The sequence below is a fragment of the Pagrus pagrus genome, assembly GCF_965226575.1.
Source record: "Pagrus pagrus genome assembly, chromosome: 17".
In the NCBI taxonomy this organism is placed as follows: domain Eukaryota; kingdom Metazoa; phylum Chordata; class Actinopteri; order Spariformes; family Sparidae; genus Pagrus; species Pagrus pagrus.
In genome coordinates, this window is record NC_140201.1 from 1,033,614 (window position 1) to 1,052,250 (window position 18,637).

Consider the following 18,637-nt stretch of genomic DNA (forward strand, 5'->3'; position numbering starts at 1 on the left):
AGTAAATCTGATGTGTGCAATTTTAGTTAACTTCAACCAATCAGATCAACAGGAGGAGAGCGCTGCTCCCCTCGCTGCTCGTCACACCTGAATCTCACCTTCAGCTGCTGATATGTTGTAATCAGACCCGGCGTTAAGGCGTCCTGACTGTTCGATGTAAACGTAGTGAATAAGACCCGGCGGGGACAATCTGAAGAGGAGTGTGACTCTCAGACTTCTGCAGCTCTTTGTTTGATTCACAGCTTCAGTAATCTTTCATGTGAAGGTCACAGTAACTTCCTGTGATCGTCGCCTCAGTGTGAGTCACTCTGTCAGATAGACGAGCACGTATTTACTCCTGATGAAGTCAGTTTGTCTGTCCTGAAACCACCTCGCTGCGAGGAGTTTATAACTGATGGTATTCAGAGCCGAGGAGGCTGCAGCGCTCCCAGGATTAAAACAACTCCTCCCCCCCGAGAGACAAATATGAAAATAATATCTCTTCGATTGGCCGAGGGGGCGGAGGGATAACCGGCGGGGTCGGCCGCAGATCGATCGTCATGAAGTGTTGTGGAGTGGGCGCGAGGCGAGCTACCTGACACTGTGGAGTTATTGATCGGAGGCTGGCGCGAGGGAACACATCTGATTACACAAGATACTGCAGTGTGTGTGTGTGTGTGTGTGTGTGTGTGTGTGTGTGTGTGTGTGTGTGTGTGTGTGATGGAACCTCATCTTATCTCAGCATATTGATGGACTGGAGACAGAAACACGAGGGATTTCATCTTCAGGCTCTCCTCTCGTGTCTTGAATTTCGAGTCGGACTGAGAGAGTTTGAAGAAGCTCCTGGAGGAGTTTCTCTCTGCTGCTGAGTTAAATATAAACCAGCTACACTTTAAATCACTGAAGACAGTTTGGACGTCAGGTTTGGACTCGTGCTGTTCGGTGCAACAGGGGAGAATAAATTCAACACATTCAATGAAATTTAACTCGTTCTTGGCAGAAATATTCAGATTTATGGACCAAATCCTGCTCCGCTCTGATCACTGACCATGTTTTGGATGTGTTGTGACTGTAGTCTCATAATGTGGACATCTCCAGGTGTCCTCCTCCTTCAGTGTCTCTGCAGATGTTCGCTTGTATGCTGATTACACAGAGAGACAATGACAGGACTCAGATCCCTCAGGACTGATGAGTCGTGGGACCGGCGGCTCTGTTTTCTGACGACGCTAGCTTTGAGAGCTTCGAGAGCTTTGACTGCAGATGAGTTTGAAATTAAACGTTAACCTTCAGGACTGAAAAATGAAGCTGACGTACCAAAAAACTGCAGTTCCTCTAAGTACCACTGAGTCATAAGAGCCCATGTTAAAATGTTCAGCTTTACAGCAGATATAAACATATTTACAGCTGGTTTCTGGAGCTCATGTATCCCTTTCATATATCTCACTGGTTTAAATGATGTTAAGTTATGCATAATTAGGGGCGTGGCCTCTTCAGGAGATGACTGATCTTCACCTCTCGGCCGTGTTTGCGGAGATTTTTTTATGCAAACATCGACACATAATCTGTCGTTCTGTGTGGTTAATTGGACTGACAGACGGGAGGGGAGGGACAGACGCCAGTGTTTTGGATCAACGAGCGACTCTGTCAGCCGGTGAGCTCTGGAGGAGACTGGCGGAGTCGAGGAGAGCACAGGGTTTGTTTTTAAACTTTTGGGATTGAAAACTGGATTTATCTTCGCTCTCGCTTCTCAACCTGTCTGCAGCACCGACCCGCGGAGCAGCTGAAGTCCACAGTGACGTACTGTAATTCTTTAACTGACGGCCGAATGGAGGAAATGTACTTTAATTCATGAACAAACTGAGAAGAGATGAGAGAAGAAAAGACGCTAAAGGATAAGATAAAGAAACTGAGTCTCTGGTGAGTGCTGAATTACGTCAGAGTCAGAACTAAACACAAAACCTTATCTTGCGGCTAACACACAGTATTCTGTCTGTCTGGGTCAAACTAACGCGAGTATTGGGAGGAGACGTTTAGCTTCAGATGGATTGTTAGCCTTAGCTAGCGTGGAAACGGAGTCAGGTCAGTACCGCCCACTTTGAGCCTCCTTCTGGCTCTCCAGAAACCTCCAGTGATGTCATGGTGGCTCTGCCCAGTGTGTTTGACATATAACCTCAAATCTGTCAGTTAAAATCAGCCTGTGGAGTTTTGTGTTGACGTGTTTACGAGCGGGAGCCTGTCGGGTTTGGATGGCGCTCATTCCAGTCCAGTTTAATGAGGAAGGAGACGACCTCGACACGCGATGCTTCTCGGCGAGGAACACTGAAACTGACCTTTTGTTTCACTATGATACAGAAGGAACCTACAGGATGTACAACATGGGACAGCTGATGGTGAAGGAGACCGATCGTAAATAAAAAGTGGGTTTTCATACGAAGGAAATCTTTTAGAAATTGTGAGTAAAAGCTGTGATATCGAGTCATTTAGAGTCGCAGCTGGACTCCTCTCTCTCGCCTCGTCTTTTATAAATTCAGTGTCTCGGCGTCTCCATCAAACATGAACACAATCAATGTCAAACACAAATATTCCAGCGGGCGTAACATGATCCGAGTATAGATCCGCTCTCAGCGTGAATGTGATGTTCTGCTCAGCTGACAGCTCTTTATGTTCTCCGTCTCCTCTGATGTGTCTCTCCACATCGATCGATGTCTCCGAGCCTCGCAGGGGTCCGTTCTGTAAAAGATTTAAAACTTTTTGTGCACAGCTGCTCAGAGGACTTCAGATTGTTTAAAGTTAAAGCTGGTTATTAACCGGGGAGATAATCAGCTCATTATTCCTGAAAATGTATGTTAAAATTCTCCTGAGACGCCTTTCGGATCTGTAGTTGAACCATTTGGAGCTCAGACATGGTTTCTGGCTCTTTTCAAAGATTATAAGCTGAATCTTTTTTTTCCCAAAATGTCTGAAGCTCTTTAAGTGCTTCTGTCATTGATCTATAGGAGTCTGAACACACTGACTTATTCATTCATTTTCTCTTAAATCAGCCTGCAGATGAGCAGTGACTGCTCCTTTCAGCTGGAAAACACAATGTGTCCACATCATACAGTCCAACATGGTCCAAGTAACAGGAGCATTAAACTCATTTTAGTTCTTTATTTCATTATTCACACTAACTTTGTGCAGATAAAGAGTCAAAAACAAGAGCTGAGGTGGAAAAACAGACTCTTCAAAGAGCTTAACGCAAAGAAAATGACATCATTTCCAAGTTCAGGGCTTTAAAAACTGATATAAACTATACATTATGGATTTGAAATCTCATTGGCTACATGATGCGTCAATCATCCGGAGGCTGGCATTTAAGTGGCTCGGGAGAAAGGAGGAAGAAGAGAGGGTGGGTCTCCTGATCAGTCGCTGGTGGCCGCAGGCTGCAGGTCGGGCATAGACGCTTGTAAAACATGATCGCACACTCAGCTGATCTCTGCGTCTTCACAGTACCACAGATAATGTAGATCTCAGTATTCGTTCGTTCCTCCTCCTCCTCGTCTTCCTCCTGATGAAGATTGACAGAGTTCTGGTCAAGCGACAGAGCTGATGAAGGAGCAGAAGTTTTCTTCTGGTCCACTTCATCAATGTCTCGGTTCAGCTGAATTGATGTTGAAGAAAAGCAGCAAGACGCTGTTGAAATGCCGCTTTCTAGCCTGAGACAACCACACACACCTCCACACACACTCGGAGAACAATAATGTCGACGGCGGCAGAAGACACAACTGGCACTTTTAATACGAACGAGCGCGGCGTGCAGACGGAGCGGAGAGGAGTCGCTGCAGGAAGATTAAAATGGATGGGATCAGCCGGCGGAGATGAAAACAGACGAGGAAGGAAACGGAGAGCGAGGCGAAGATGTGATGCAAGAGGTGGAAAGGAAAGAAGAAGAAGAAGAAGCAGAGTGAAGATGAGAGGTGGAGAGTTACAGACAGAGATATCTGTGTCAGAGGAAGTCAAACAAGACGCGCAGAAGCAGGAAGTCGCTTCATCCTCCAACATTTCTGCCTGCACGGCTGCTGGAGGGGTTTTTATTCCAGTCTGGGTCGGTTCTGTCTTTGATGAAGTGATTCTGGCTTTGAGCTTCAGTGGATTGACGGACTTCAACAGATTTATAGTTCTGTCTGTTTAAATCATCAAACCCGTCTGAGAATCGTTTATTTACCACCAGTTTGTTTTACAGATGACGTTATCACAGACGCCACAGCGAGGAGAAAGTAGGCTCTGACTCCCTGCAACATTTTTTACAGCTTAGCTAGTTCTTCCAGGTGTTTCCAGGTGTTTCCAGGTGTTGTGTAGTTCCACTTCTGCCACTTGAGTCATTGCTCAGGGGCTGAAGACTACAGCCGGAGATGTTGTGAACACATGATGGCTGCCTCGCGTATCCTGCGTCCGTCTTGAGCGTCGATCAGGTTCATCATCCTCATCATCATCATCATCATCATCATCATCTTTTACTTTTAGTTTTAAAAATAACATCCAGAATGATCCACCTGACAGAAGATCCACCTTTATTTCTCCACATTATTCACATGCATCTTCTGCTCTCCGTAGCACGACTACGTTCTGTCTCACGGCCCACCAACATGTCCCCTGCTCATCAGAACGTCTCTCATTTTACAGCTTTTAGCAAAACTTTCCTCCTCAGAGCGTTTTCACCTGTTTCTCTCTCGTGCTGTAGATTTTCTCGTCGCCCTGCTGCCGTACTCCAAACTCTGACTGAAGGGTGCAGATGTGCTGACAGTAGCTGCTTGTGTTGTTTCCTCTCTAATTAACCCGTGACATGTTGTGCACGCCCTCAGAAATGACCACTGCGCAGACATACACACATGAACAGTAGAGGCAGCGGATGGTGGATTTGGGGACATTATGGGGTCAGAGGTCAGGAGGGACCACGACTTCAACAGCTTTGACCACTGTTGTAATCTACATCAAAATCAGCATTCAAACGAAGCTTCTTTCTGAATAACTGAGATTATAACCAGACTTGTGAAAATAAAAAGGAATAAAGAATCCAATGAGCTTCATGCAGAGAGAAGTGAGAGGGCCGTCAGCGGAGAGATCGGAGGAGGAGGAAGGAGAAGGATCAGCGGTGGGACGACGGCGACGTGAGCGACCGTCCTGAAGAGAGAAAGTCTGAGCGCTCCATGTAAATCATCAGCAGACATCGTTGCCTTTAATCAGCATCAGAGCGCGTGAGAGCTGGTGTTCGTTACGGCCCAGAGACTGATGTGTTCGTCCTGCGAGCTCGGCGCTGAAAACTTGGACCAAGTTTGGTGATTATCCTCTATTAGCGTCAGAGAGCATCACGTCTCAGTCCTACATCTGATCTGCTTCTGTTAGCATCAAACCCTCCGACACCGTCCGAGTCCCCGTCCTGAATCCTCCAGGATCCTCAGCGGGGACACGGAGGAGGGTCCAACGGTTTATCTTCTCTTCAGCAGAAACCAGACGGGCCATATCGAGGGTTTGGGAAGCAATTAAAGTAAAGTTTGGTCTCTAGAAAACAAACGGAGTGTAGAAACCAGCGCAGCCTGACCTCAGCTCAGCTAATGGAAGCATAAATACGGGTCTAAAGACAGAGATGTTATTCAGAGCGTCACTCAACTGAAAATCTGAGGCGAGTTCAGCTTCTCAAACTTCTGCTGATAAGACGCAGATTTCCTCCAGAGACGGGAGGGAAGTTTAACACTTTATAAAGCTGCAGCTGCAGAGAGACAGACAGGGAGAGGACAGGTGAGACGAGGGACAAACAGACCAGATGGACTCGGTTGTCGTGGCAGCAAGTCAGACGTTTCCCTGGAGACCTTGTGTGTGTGTGTGTGTGTGTGTGTGTGTGTGTGTGTGTGTGTGTGTGTGTCTGTAGTGTTTAAGCTGATCCAAAGGTAGAGTGACATCTGCTTCACACACACACACACACACACACACACAGTGAAGCATCTGTCTCTGAACAAAGACGTTCTAGAAGTAAGAAAACTCAGCTGTGTGTCAGGTCGTTCACTCCTTGTGTTTGAATAAAGTTTTTTTTAAAGGAGCATCAAATATCTTTTATTTTATTCAGTATTCATCTTTTTATTCGCCTTCAAGAAACACAATTTCCCATCAGCCCACAGAACGTCGTAGGATTAACATGAAAATAGACGGGTCCATTGACGAGTCGGGACGTTTGGGTCAGTGCGGACCTGAACCAGAACAATCACGGATAGAAAGTAACTTCGGAGGACAGACTTGATGAATTTGAAGTTAACAAAGTACTTTTACTCTCATAAAAAGAAGATCACCATTTCAGAAATCTACTCAAGTAAAAGTAAAAAAGTAGTTACTTCCTGTTTTTATATCTTTGTTTTGTCTTATAGATATCTGCAACACAATACAGCCACACGCTTCTTCACGCACGACACACACGACACAACGTGATACAAAACCACGACACGATGAGCGTGAGTAGCGAAGGGCACGATCCCTCACACAACCATGTTACTGACATCGTTATGGAGTGTGTGTGTTTTTCTGTGCTAACCAGCATTAAGGTGCCTCAGCACCTACAACAGAACAGAAACACACTGAAATGACCAAACTGTTGGCGGTCACGTTGCATTGTGGGTAACGTAGGCCCCCATATTTTGACAGAGATGACGATGATCCTGTTTGTCAGCTGTCCATCACGAGTGTGACGGAGTTACAGGATGTGATGATGAATCCGTGGAGGACTCACACACACACACACACACACACACACACACACACACACACACACACACACACACACACACACGTCATCATTAATCATAACAACAAACATCGTTGACAGACAGCCGTCATATTTCACACAGCGTCCTCGTCACTCAGACTTTAGTTTTTATATTTTGTGTTTTAATGAGCGATTGATGCTTCTGGTTTCTCTTTATCACTTTCTCACACTCACACACACTCACACACTCACACACACACACACACTCTCACACACACTCACACACACACACACACACACTCTCACACACACTCACACACACACACACACTCTCACACACACACACACACACACACTCAGCCTCTTCCTCTCCTCCCGTCTCATTATAGCAGCCATTACTCCTCCATTATCTTCCCACAGTCCGCAGCTCTCACCTCCACACTTTAATAACTCCACCACATCTCACCTGTGGGCGTTGAGCACCTGCTGCCGTCTGATTGGACCTGCAGGGTCGACTTTATGACTGAATATCGCTGCTGTCAGGTTTAAACTGGTGTAACGGCTCACTTGAGGGGCGCTTCACTCTTCCTCAGCTGCCAGAGTCTTCATCAGTCAGCTGAGTGTCAGTCTTACAAATCATTTACTGAAGGTAAATAACCGTGTGAGTCTGATATATATGACAGACTGTGTGACACTGACAACACGACATGATGAAGACACTGATGGAGCAGATCTGTTGAGGACGCAGGTGACCAGTCAAGTCATGACACAAGTCAAGTTTCAGGTACGTCAGAACAAGTCTTGAGTCTTTTGACGAGTTTCAGGTCGAGTATTTTCGAGTCATTTGATCCTGAGAGCAACAGTTTGGTGACTCCGGCCTGTTTGAACATGACGAGGTGGTCTGCACACGATGATGTCATGATGTTACAATCTCATGTTCAACATCACACGTAGCTGCTCCGACTCGTTATTGATCTTCTTCCAGCCGTGCAGCGGCCCGTCACAGCGTCACAGCGACCCGTCACAGCGTCACAGCGTCACAGCAACCCGTCACAGCGTCACAGCGTCACAGCGTCACAGCGTCACAGCGTCACAGCGACCCGTCACAGCGTCACAGCATCACAGCGTCACAGTGACCCGTCACAGCGACCCGTCACAGCGTCACAGCGTCACAGCAACCCGTCACAGCGTCACAGCGTCACAGCGTCACAGCGACCCGTCACAGCGTCACAGCATCACAGCGTCACAGTGACCCGTCACAGCGACCCGTCACAGCGTCACAGCGTCACAGCGTCACAGCGTCACAGCGTCACAGCGACCCGTCACAGCGTCACAGCATCACAGCAACCCATCACAGCGACCCGTCACAGCGTCACAGCATCACAGCGTCACAGCGACCCGTCACAGCGTCACAGCATCACAGCGTCACAGTGACCCGTCACAGCGACCCGTCACAGCGTCACAGCGTCACAGCGACCCGTCACAGCGTCACAGCATCACAGCAACCCGTCACAGCGTCACAGCGTCACAGCGACCCGTCACAGCGACCCGTCACAGCGGCCCGTCACAGCGTCACAGCGTCACAGCGTCACAGCGACCCGTCACAGCGTCACAGCGTCACAGCGTCACAGCGGCCCGTCACAGCGACCCGTCACAGCGGCCCGTCACAGCGTCACAGCGTCACAGCGTCACAGCGTCACAGCGACCCGTCACAGCGTCACAGCGTCACAGCGACCCGTCACGGCGGCCCATCACCGCGTCACAGCGTCACAGCGTCACAGCGACCCGTCACAGCGACCCGTCACGGCGGCCCGTCACAGCGTCACAGCGACCCGTCACAGCGTCACAGCGGCCCGTCACAGCAGCCCGTCACAGCGACCCGTCACAGCGACCCGTCACAGCGTCACAGCGACCCATCACAGTGAAGCTCTCAGAACAAAGAGTCACATAACGAACTAAAGTCTGAGTGAGTCGTGCTTCAGAGGAGGAGCTGCTGCACGTCTCCGTCACATCTAATGAACTCTACGTGTTTGGATTCATTATGAAACCTCTCCTCGCTCGCTCGCTCTATATTTACCTCTCTCCACCTCACTTATTTGCTAACTCGTCCGCCCCCTCGCTCACTCAATATTTATCTCCCATACCACTCGCTCTCTCCCTCCATCACCATCCATCCTCCGTCTCTCCGGCTACTTTTTCCACCAGCGTGGGCTGAGCTGTAAGTGAGGCAAGAGAGAGAGAACGGGAGGAGGTCGCTGCGACGGCGAGCCGCTATAAATCCCGCAGCCTCTCGGGCACCTGAACGCCTCGTCGATGTAGCGGGGAGCGACTCGGAGGAGGGGATGGAAATAGACCGAGGCAGGTCATCAGACGCTGTTGTTGCTGGATTGTAATTTGGTGTTAAAGCTCTGCAGCGGAGGCGGTAACAGGTTCTGATGCTGTGAGATGTAATTAACGCGTATAAATGGCTGCATTCACACTCCCATCATGCACCTGTGCTGATGATGTGGTTTAATGAGCAGCTCTGATCTCCGGTTCAGAGCCTGACTTCACCTCTTCAGCCATGAAGAGTCACTGAAGGTTCCTCTGAGAGTTTGTGGACCTCATCATGTGACTGCTGACATGAGTCTGATCATTTCTGTCAGTGTTGAACTCTGAGGCTGTCGATCGTAGAAACCAGCAGTCAGCCACCGACAGTTTCATGAGGGAGCAGCTGCTGTCTGACGTCAGGAGTCCTGGATCGAACCGGGACACAGACTCGGACCAGCAGAGCTCTGTGGACACAGAAACACAAAAACACTCGTCTGGTTTCTCATTTTCCACGACTTCCTGAAATCTATCATCCAACAGTCCTGAGCCCTTCACACACCGAGAAGCAGCCACAGTCTGAACTTCTGTCAGCTCTGATTTTCATTCTTCACACAACTATTTCTGTCACTCTTCATCCCCATGTTTAAACAAGATCACGTCTCGCTGCTCTCTGTGACGACTGTGAGGCTGCAGAGCAACAGTCTGACTCACCTCTCGTAGCCTGTCGGCCCCATGTTTCAGTCAGTGTTCTGCTCGTCTGCATGTTAGCATTTCCAAAATCCTCGTCTGCACAGGAAACAACATGCGAGCTCGCAGCCTGGTGAGTTACACCAACATTAACCTGGCTGCTAACCCGAAAATAAACCCACAATATTTTGCAGCAGCGCTGTCCTGGGTCACACAGCGCCCAAGTCCATGGTGATTGTTTTGAGGAAAGACAAACGACTCAGTGTTTTTTTTCTTCCTCCATCCTCCAGGACTTCCTCCAGTCCTGTGGAGACAGATCTGGTTCATGAACAACTACAAACACTTTTGATTTCTGTGATGATCTGAAAACACGTCGCAGGAACACGTTCTGTTCAAACCTCCGACTCCGAGGTTGTTTTGTTTTTTTACAGGACTTTACAATCCTGCGCTCGTGCAGCACAACATCTCACCTCTGAATCTGTTCATGTGAAACAGGAAGCAAAGGTGCGAGGAGGAAGAAAACAATGAATGGAGTAAAGGAGGTGAAGAAACGGAGACGGCTCAGAGCTGAAGACTGAAGCTGTGAGAGACGAGTGTGAGAGAGCGCGGCAGGTGAACAGTGGAGTCGTTTAGTCAGTTTTATTAATAAAAGTTGAACTGAATGTTTCCTCTCAGTCGATCAGTCAGGTGGAAAATGTTTCTGCCGATACGACAGAACGTGATGAACGGAGCCGTTAAATAAATCAGGACGTGGGCTGAGCGGGATCGGACTGATGAATGGATCCGTCTCAAACCTTTTCACTCTCTGAAATGTTTGTTGGAAAATATCCGTCCACCTCCACAAACATCACCGCAGCTCCCACTTCCTGTTGATGGGTGATGACTGACTGCGGCTCGCTGGAGCGTCGCCAAATCTTTCCTCTTTTGTTTTTGTCTCTGGAGGAAAAAATGAGTCTGGCTGCCTTCGAAAAATGAGAACTTTACCAGAACAAATCAATACAAGTGAAGGCAGAGGTTTGATTCTGCTGGTGGGCGTTTTGAGGATGTTGATGTTGATCCGTCTGTCGACGCCGAGAAAGATTATCTACAATGAATTAATAAAAATGTCTGTGGTCTCACACCTAAACCACAAATATAACGTTTTGCACACGCTCCTAAAATGAGCTCATTTAATGTTTCAGCACATTTTAAGTTTAAAGGGACAGTTCACCCAAAAATATGAACCCAGTCATCATCTCCTCCTGATGATATAAAGTCAGGTGAAGTCTCGTCGTCCTCAAAACATTTCTGGAGCTTCACAGTAAAACAGAGTTGCAGCGTTCTGCTGAAGTCCTGAAGCAGCTGGAGGCAGAAAGAAAACAACTCAAACTCCATTAAAACTTTGCCGAATTAGCTGTTAGCACTTCCTGTTTGCAGTGAACCTGTGGACGTGCAGACAACTATCACTGGATCACTGTGACACTGAAGAAAACTGAAAAACATGATGTTTTTAAGGCAGGTTCTGCACATGTGAGGAGCGTCTTTTTTTGAGGATTTCTAAATGGACTGATGGAGTCATTTAAAAAGACGTTATTTACACCCTCGACATGCGGTCGAACTCGTGCACCCACTCATGCACGCTAACACTTTTAGCTTAGCAGCTACAGTAAACGTTTCCTCTTAATAAAGGGTGTAAATAACGTCCTGTCAGATCAGTTTGGGATCTCTGGATTACAGCAATCAGTCCAAGCAAGCAAGTCCCCAGCTACTTCAGTGGGGAAGACAATGAACTATTCTTTCAATGATCCTGCAGAGAGACTTTGATTCTTCTGTAATCTCTGTCGCCTTCAGCAGCAGAGGATCAGTCTCCTGCCGTCATCCTGCGGTGGCTTTGTGCTGCGTGGCAGTAAAATCCTGATTTGTTGGCCCTTTAAACCCGAAGTGAAGATCAGATGGAAGCGTCGGCGACACTGAGGAAACCAAACGGCTTCATTTACTGTCGCTGCAGTCAGATTTACACTGTGTGTGTGTGTGTGTGTGTGTGTGTGTGTGTGTGTGTGTCACCTGTCACTGTCTGTCTTCTGATTGGACAAGTGTCACCTTCCTTTGTCTCTAATTGGACGACCAAGAAAAGGTGAATTTGAGAGTCAGAGTAAATGACGAGCTGCAGATGAACTGTGTGACGTAATCTAATTAACGACGTCTTAACTCTTTATCTGGATACGCATCATCGATTAACTGCCCTGGCAACGGTTACCCACAGCAACAGACGTGAGGAGGAGGAGGAGGAGGAGGCTGTGTGTCTGCTTCATGTTTTATTCTTCAGTTTGTTAAATCCATCTCTTCCTCTCCTCTCCTCTCCTCTCTCCTCCTCTCCTCTCCTCTCCTCTCTCCTCCTCTCCTCTCCTCTCCTCTCTCCTCCTCTCCTCTCCTCTCCTCTCCTCTCCTCTCCTCTCTCCTCCTCTCCTCCTCTCCTCTCCTCTCCTCTCCTCTCCTCTCTCCTCCTCTCTCCTCCTCTCCTCTCTCCTCACCCTCCTCTCCTCTCCTCTCCTCTCCTCTCCTCTCCTCTCTCCTCCTCTCCTCCTCTCCTCTCCTCTCCTCTCCTCTCCTCCTCTCTCCTCTCTCCTCTCCTCACCCTCCTCACCCTCCCCTCACCCTCCTCTCCTCTCTCCTCCTCACCCTCCCCTCACCCTCCCCTCACCCTCCTCTCCTCTCTGCAGGGCGGGGTTCGAGCAGGATATCGAGGGCGACCACTCGTTTCACCCAGACAGCTGCCACGGTAACAACAACCGCTGTACAGCCGCCACACTGATGATAACATTAAAATTTAAGGTGTAAACAGTGTAAAGTCAGTGGATTGTTTAACTAGAGGCAGTAAACGAGATGAGTGAGACGATGAAATGCTGCAGATGGAGAACCTGAGTGCTTCTGTTTGTTTCTCCTGCAGCGGACGTGTTGGCGACCACACGGCACCACGACTCTGCAGCCGACTCCGCCTACGGTAAGAAACTCCTCCTGTTCCAGCTTCAGCAGCACGAGGTCAGGTGATGAGGTCACATGACCGGTGGGAGTCGCTGCTAACGCTAACTAGCTTCCACTTTCTGCACTGATACAAACTTAAACCTGCAACAGCTGATATTTTTTGGTCACTTGTGCGTCGAAGTTTGGACCCTTTCCAGCTGAAGACTGGTTCTGGTCTCCAGCAGCTCCTGGAGGAAATATCTGCCTCCTCACTGTGTTCAGCAGCTGGTGTCTGACTGTCTGTCTGCTGCTCAGCAGGTCGTGCAGAACAGGAAAGTTTAAGTTTTAAGTTAATGTCAGAAACATTTGCCAGGGATTCTCAAGATGGCGGCGTAGCAGACGGTCCACTGAGCAGCACAGCGCTGACGGTTTCACTTATTTTCACATACCAAGTCGTATCCGTCTCGTCTTTGTGTGGGATATAATGATATGAGACTTTTTGTATTCTGCTGCGTTAGTTAATCACATTCACCTGCATCTAAATGAGGCCTCGTTAGCCGAGCAGAGTGAGAAGTGCCTGTTAGAGAGAAGACGAGAGGAGCTGCAGAGCAGAGAGCTGCTGGCCTCCACACATCGGACCTCGGAGCAGATTCAGCCGTCAGCTGATCTCTACAGAGTCCGTCTGAAGAACCAGACGTCCTGTGACTGAGCATCCTGCAGAGCGGTTCAGACGTAAAGCTCATATGTTAGATCCTGATAATATTCATATAATGGAGAGGACAGAACAACATGAAGAGAGAGCAGCGGTGAACGTGTTGCTGTGAGACAACAAACATTAGCTTGTTAGCTTGCACGGCTAACTCAACATGTCGCCTCCGCAAACAACAAAATGCTGAAAATATTAGAAACATCTGAAAGTGAAGTCGTGTTAAAGAATAAGAACATTACATTTGCTGAAACAGACTTAAAATATATTTAAAAAACATTTACAACACAAAATAATAAACAATTACAAAACATTTAAGACGTGTTGAAATAAAATATAAAAAACATCATCAACTGTTTGAAATACATAAAACAAAAACACAAATCATAAAGATAAAAAGTTGTTTACAGAGACACAGAAATGTAAAAACATTAAGAAGAGTTTTATAAACACAAAGTGAACATTTCTGGAGCTTCATCACCACAAACACACAACACGACGTCGTCCTGTCGTGTTGTGTGTTTGTGGTGATGAAGATATTGATTATATCCACTCAGCTGCTCCTCCAGACGTTGGCCCCCAGCTGTCAGTCAGCCGTTGCCGTGGGAGACGCCCACTCAGAGGCTCGAGTCTGAAAACTGTGAGTCTTCTTCACTGCAGAGTCGGTTTGTATCTGCACCGACAGAGAAGTCAGACTCGAGGTGAATTAAAACCGGAGGGAGTGAGTCTGTCGTTAAATGAACCAGGAGAAGCTCCTGGTGGACCGATCATCTGCATCCAGATCAAACCAGAGGCCTTTCAGAGAGTCTGATGAGCTTCCTGCTCCAGCTCTGCTCACGAGCTCAGAGTCGAGCAGAAGAAATTAGTTTATTGCGGCTCGATCAGCGAGCGTTGCTGTACAGTCGCTGGTCGCTCAGCTTGACATGGTTTCCCTCCATCAGATCACAGTGCTGCAGGTGAACGCGGCGCCTCCTACCTGCCCGTCAGGACTCCTGCGAGTTACTGCGATTCTCACAGCGACAGCGGAGAATCCATTAAGACTCTATCAGCTCCATTACTGTGATTAAAGTCAGACGAGCAGGAATAGAGATTTCTGATGCTTCGTCCACTCGACGTCTGTCTTTGTGTGAACTCTGCGTCTCGTCGGCGCTGATCCGGAGGAGGAAGGTGAACAGAACGAGGTCGCACGCTGTGAATCAGGAGGATTAACAGAACCTGAAAGAGATACATGATGAACATAAAACACTTCACCTGATCTGCTCTGAAAGGGTTTTTATCAGCCGTCTGTGAGCCTCTTCAGACTCAATCAGCGCTCAGTGTGACGTCATCGTGTTCGGTCGTTTCCAGTCACTTCCTGCTGAGGACGTCCAATCACAGAGCTGCAGCTTCTGGACCGAACGGTCTGAGGTCCGGGGGCGAGCAGAGGACCTGTGAGACCTCGGAGCTTACAGAGCGCCTCGCTTTGTATTCTGCTGCGCTAGTTAATCACATTCACCTGCATCTAAATGAGGCCTCAGAATGAGAAGTGCCTGTTAGAGAGAAGACGAGAGGAGCTGCAGAGCAGAGAGCTGCTGGCCTCCACACACCGGACCTCTGGAGAGATCAGCTGACTGCTGAATCTGCTCCGAGTCCGTCTGAAGAACCAGACGTCCTGTGACTGAGCATCCTGCAGAGCGGTTCAGAGAGAGGACAGCAGTGTTTCTGTGAGTCGCTCATGTTGTTGCACAGACACCAGACATTAGCCTGTTAGCTTGTTAGCTTACTGTGTCGACTCTCACACCTGTTGGCTTCACTTTAAATGAACTCTGTTTAAATTTCCCTCCTGGTTTCCTCCCGTCCTGTTCATTTTGTAAGATCTGATGAGATCAAGCTGCTGAACAGTGAATGAATGAAATCTGATGAATTTTAGTTTCATGCCTGAAATTCACAGAAGTTGACGGCAGAGATGATTTTTATTCTGCATTATTTACTGAGAATAAAGAGCGAGATTAGAAAAACAGACGTACAGAAACTCTGCTTATTATTCTGTTATTTAATGTGTGTTTGTACAGAGAGAATGAGTTGTGGATTTTGAGATATGTATAAAACACAAAATAAAAATCCAGATATTTTACAGAATAAACAAACAAGTGACACTTAATATCTCTAACTGATTTATAGTGTATGAGCATAAACTGAAAGATAATCGGAGATGCCCGATGGACCTTTAAAATACATAAAACTCAACAAATACATAAAAACATGAACTAGGCAAAAAACGTAACATGTTTAATTTCTTTAAAAACACAGCGATGATGTGACCGGATCCCCGGGCTCTGGTCCGTTTGATCGTTCTGTTTGTTTCTGCTGATGTGACAGTTGATGATCGGACCGTCGGATGGTGAAGTTTTTAACGTGACTTATTGATCCTCGTGCTGAAGATGAAAGCTGTCAAGAAGCAGTTTCTCTGCACAGAACGAGTAAAATATGACTGACTGCACCTTTAATGTTTGTTATATCCAGTTTTCATGGCTCACAGAGCAGCTGGAGGTCAGAAACATTCACCTCCGCGTCTCCTCGCAGGCTGAGCTCAGGTGTGTTCACATGAAGCTGCTTCACCTCTGAGTCTCTGCAGTCTGTTACTCACAAACAGAGACTTCCTGCGTGAGCTTCCCTCCATAAATGTGTCTTCTCGGGCAGATCTGCGACGTGCTGCGCCGTGATTAGCCTCGACTGACTGACATGATTACAGGCACAGCGGCTGTAAAGCAGCAGGAGACTCCAACAATGCCGGCAGATTAATTTACAGACTTCCACAGATTCATCTCTGCACTCTGCACTAATTGTGTCGTGATTAAGCGTGTCATTTAGGTTTTAGGTTTTATTGACGCCTGCGGGGATTACCCAGGGAGTTAATGGCACCGTAACACAATAAAAAGTGGCTGCAGCCTCGGCACACACCCGCGCTAACATTAGCCTCGTTTGGCAGCGCAGCTCATTCTTCACGCTTCCATTGTGAGCTTAAATATGCAGCGATTAGCCGGAGAGAGAGAGAGAGAGAGAGAGAGGGCGGCGCTGCTGCGATCATACAGCACTGACAACAGGCACTGTAATGGCGTCTGAGGCAGCCGGGCGTGAAGGACCCCCAACACAATGAAGGAGTGATGTTTTAGCCGGCACGCACCCGAATCTATCCACCGCGACGCGCTCGAGTGGCGGTCGTTACTGTAATGACATCGTTTGGCGGGGAAGCGTTCCCATAATGACGTTTTGGTCTCAAATTGGTTATTTAATGCAGTGCGGGGGAGGAGGCCCCGCGGGCGCCGTTTGGCTCTGAATGGACATAAATGGTCCATTATGCTGCAGTGCGCCGTTACAGGGTGGAGATGATATTAGATGAGAGTTGACATTGTGCAGAATGAGTTCTGCACAATGCAAATTGTGTGTGTGTGTGTGTGTGTGTGTGTGTGTGTGTGTGTGTGTGTGTGTGTGTGTGTGTGTGTGTGTGTGTGCATGTGTGTGTGTGTGTGTGTGACCTTTACATTACTCACTGTTCCTGATCCAGGAGAGTGTCGGCCTCAACAATCAACAATTAAAATGGCTTCCTCGTCCTTAGAGTCGACACCTCAGGGCGGCTGAACGTCGTCAGAGTTCAGTTTTTTTCTCGTAGCTTCGGCTGCGTCACATTTAGTCGAGTCAAACCGCCGGAGCCGATCGCAGACATTCAAGACGACACTTGAATAGATCCTGATGGTAATTTTTTGTCAGATTGCCTGAAAAGGACAGAACAACACGAGGACAGAGCGGCAGTGAACATGTGTCGCACGGACAACTAACATTAGCTTGTTAGCTTACCTGGCTAACTCAGCCTTACTGTGCAGACGTCACTCTGTTGGGTTCGGGTCAGATGAACTCTCATCGTCCTGACTCATGACTTTTTTTTACTGTGACGTCTCGTCCTCTGTGACTGAGAGACGGACAGAGACAGTCGTCCAGGGAAGAAGACTAGACGCTCGTTCATGCCGGAGGGATAAAGTTATTTAGTGAGAATGAAAAGTAAAATTAGTAAAAAGTATTTAATATCAGAATCTGTTTCAGTTCAGGCGACTTATGGATCAGATTATTTTAACAACACGTTGACGCCTGTTTCCAACGTTTGAGGACGAGGACGAGCGAAGGAAACGATTCAGAACGACTTCAGTTAAAAGTTTCTGTCCATCAACACAAAGTTTACTCTCGTCTGCCATGTTTCAGCGTCACATGACGTCAACTCAGCAGCTCCTGAACCGAACGTTTCTCTGCCTTCAGACGGCTTCACGTGAGTTTTACCCGTCAAGAGAAACATTTTTTAGATTATCCGACAGTCCGTCCTCGCTGCAGTGGCCCAGGGTTCGAGTCCGACCTGCCTCTCGAAGCCTGTTTCCTGTCTCCGCTCTGCTGTCTGACGAAGCCACAAAAAGACCCAAAAAGCAAATAGATATATTTTTTTAAAAAGAGCTCTGAGAGAGTGAATGGAGCCGATTAAAGGTGTGAACTCGCAGCAGTCTGTGATCCTTCAGCCGGCTTAAAGGCACCAAAATCCCCGAAAATCAAAGACTCACATCAGAGATTCTCTGTGAACTCCAGCAGCAGTTTGTAGTTAATGTAAGTTACATCTGAACATTTATAACCGACATGAACATCAGTTTAACTTCATGTCCATGAAGGACTCGCTGTTTCTGACTGTTTGGAGCCGTTTTCCTCCTCGAGGGAGGTGAAGTGTGACTCTCATCACATCCGACACAACAGCTGCTTCTGTTTTTCATCACATGAAAGAGAGAATGTGACATTTAAAGGATGTTTAACAGCTTACATGCTGCTTAAATGAAGTGTTAAGTGTCTTATCACTCAGCAGCAACAGGCGCCGTGACATTTACATTCAGCGTAAAGCACCGCTTCGAATCAGAGAACGCCTCCGACACAGACGAGACAAAATGTCCAACTGCTCCTTTATAGTTTAAGTTTTCTCTTTAACGAGCGACGGGCTCAGAGGTCGCGTCAGATGAAACTCCACTCAGGGATTTGGGGGAAAATGGATCATATTTTCTGAGGTTATGAGTTTAGCGTCGTGACTCGTGTTCAGAGCTGAAGGTATCGACTGATAGAAACGCCGATCAGCGCCATCGATCCCGTTCTTATTGATAATGCTGAGAGCAGATCATGAGCCTGTTAGCAGCTGCAGGTATCGAACCAGCGACCGCCCCCTGGGCTCCGTCTGCTCATGTCACCATAGCAACCTCCAGTTCACACACACACACACACACACA

At 47.8% G+C, this 18,637-nt stretch overlaps 1 protein-coding gene across 1 annotated transcript in view; it reads left to right on the top strand.

The window, feature by feature from the left end:
• The window catches only part of LOC311272446 (semaphorin-6D-like), a 125,795-nt gene that overhangs the window by 84,662 nt on the left and 22,496 nt on the right, over window positions 1-18,637 (top strand). The window contains exons 19-20 of the mRNA XM_084378855.1: window positions 12,406-12,464; window positions 12,633-12,686. Coding sequence (XP_084234981.1) covers window positions 12,406-12,464; window positions 12,633-12,686 — 113 coding nt within the window. The remainder of the gene's footprint in view (window positions 1-12,405; window positions 12,465-12,632; window positions 12,687-18,637) is intronic.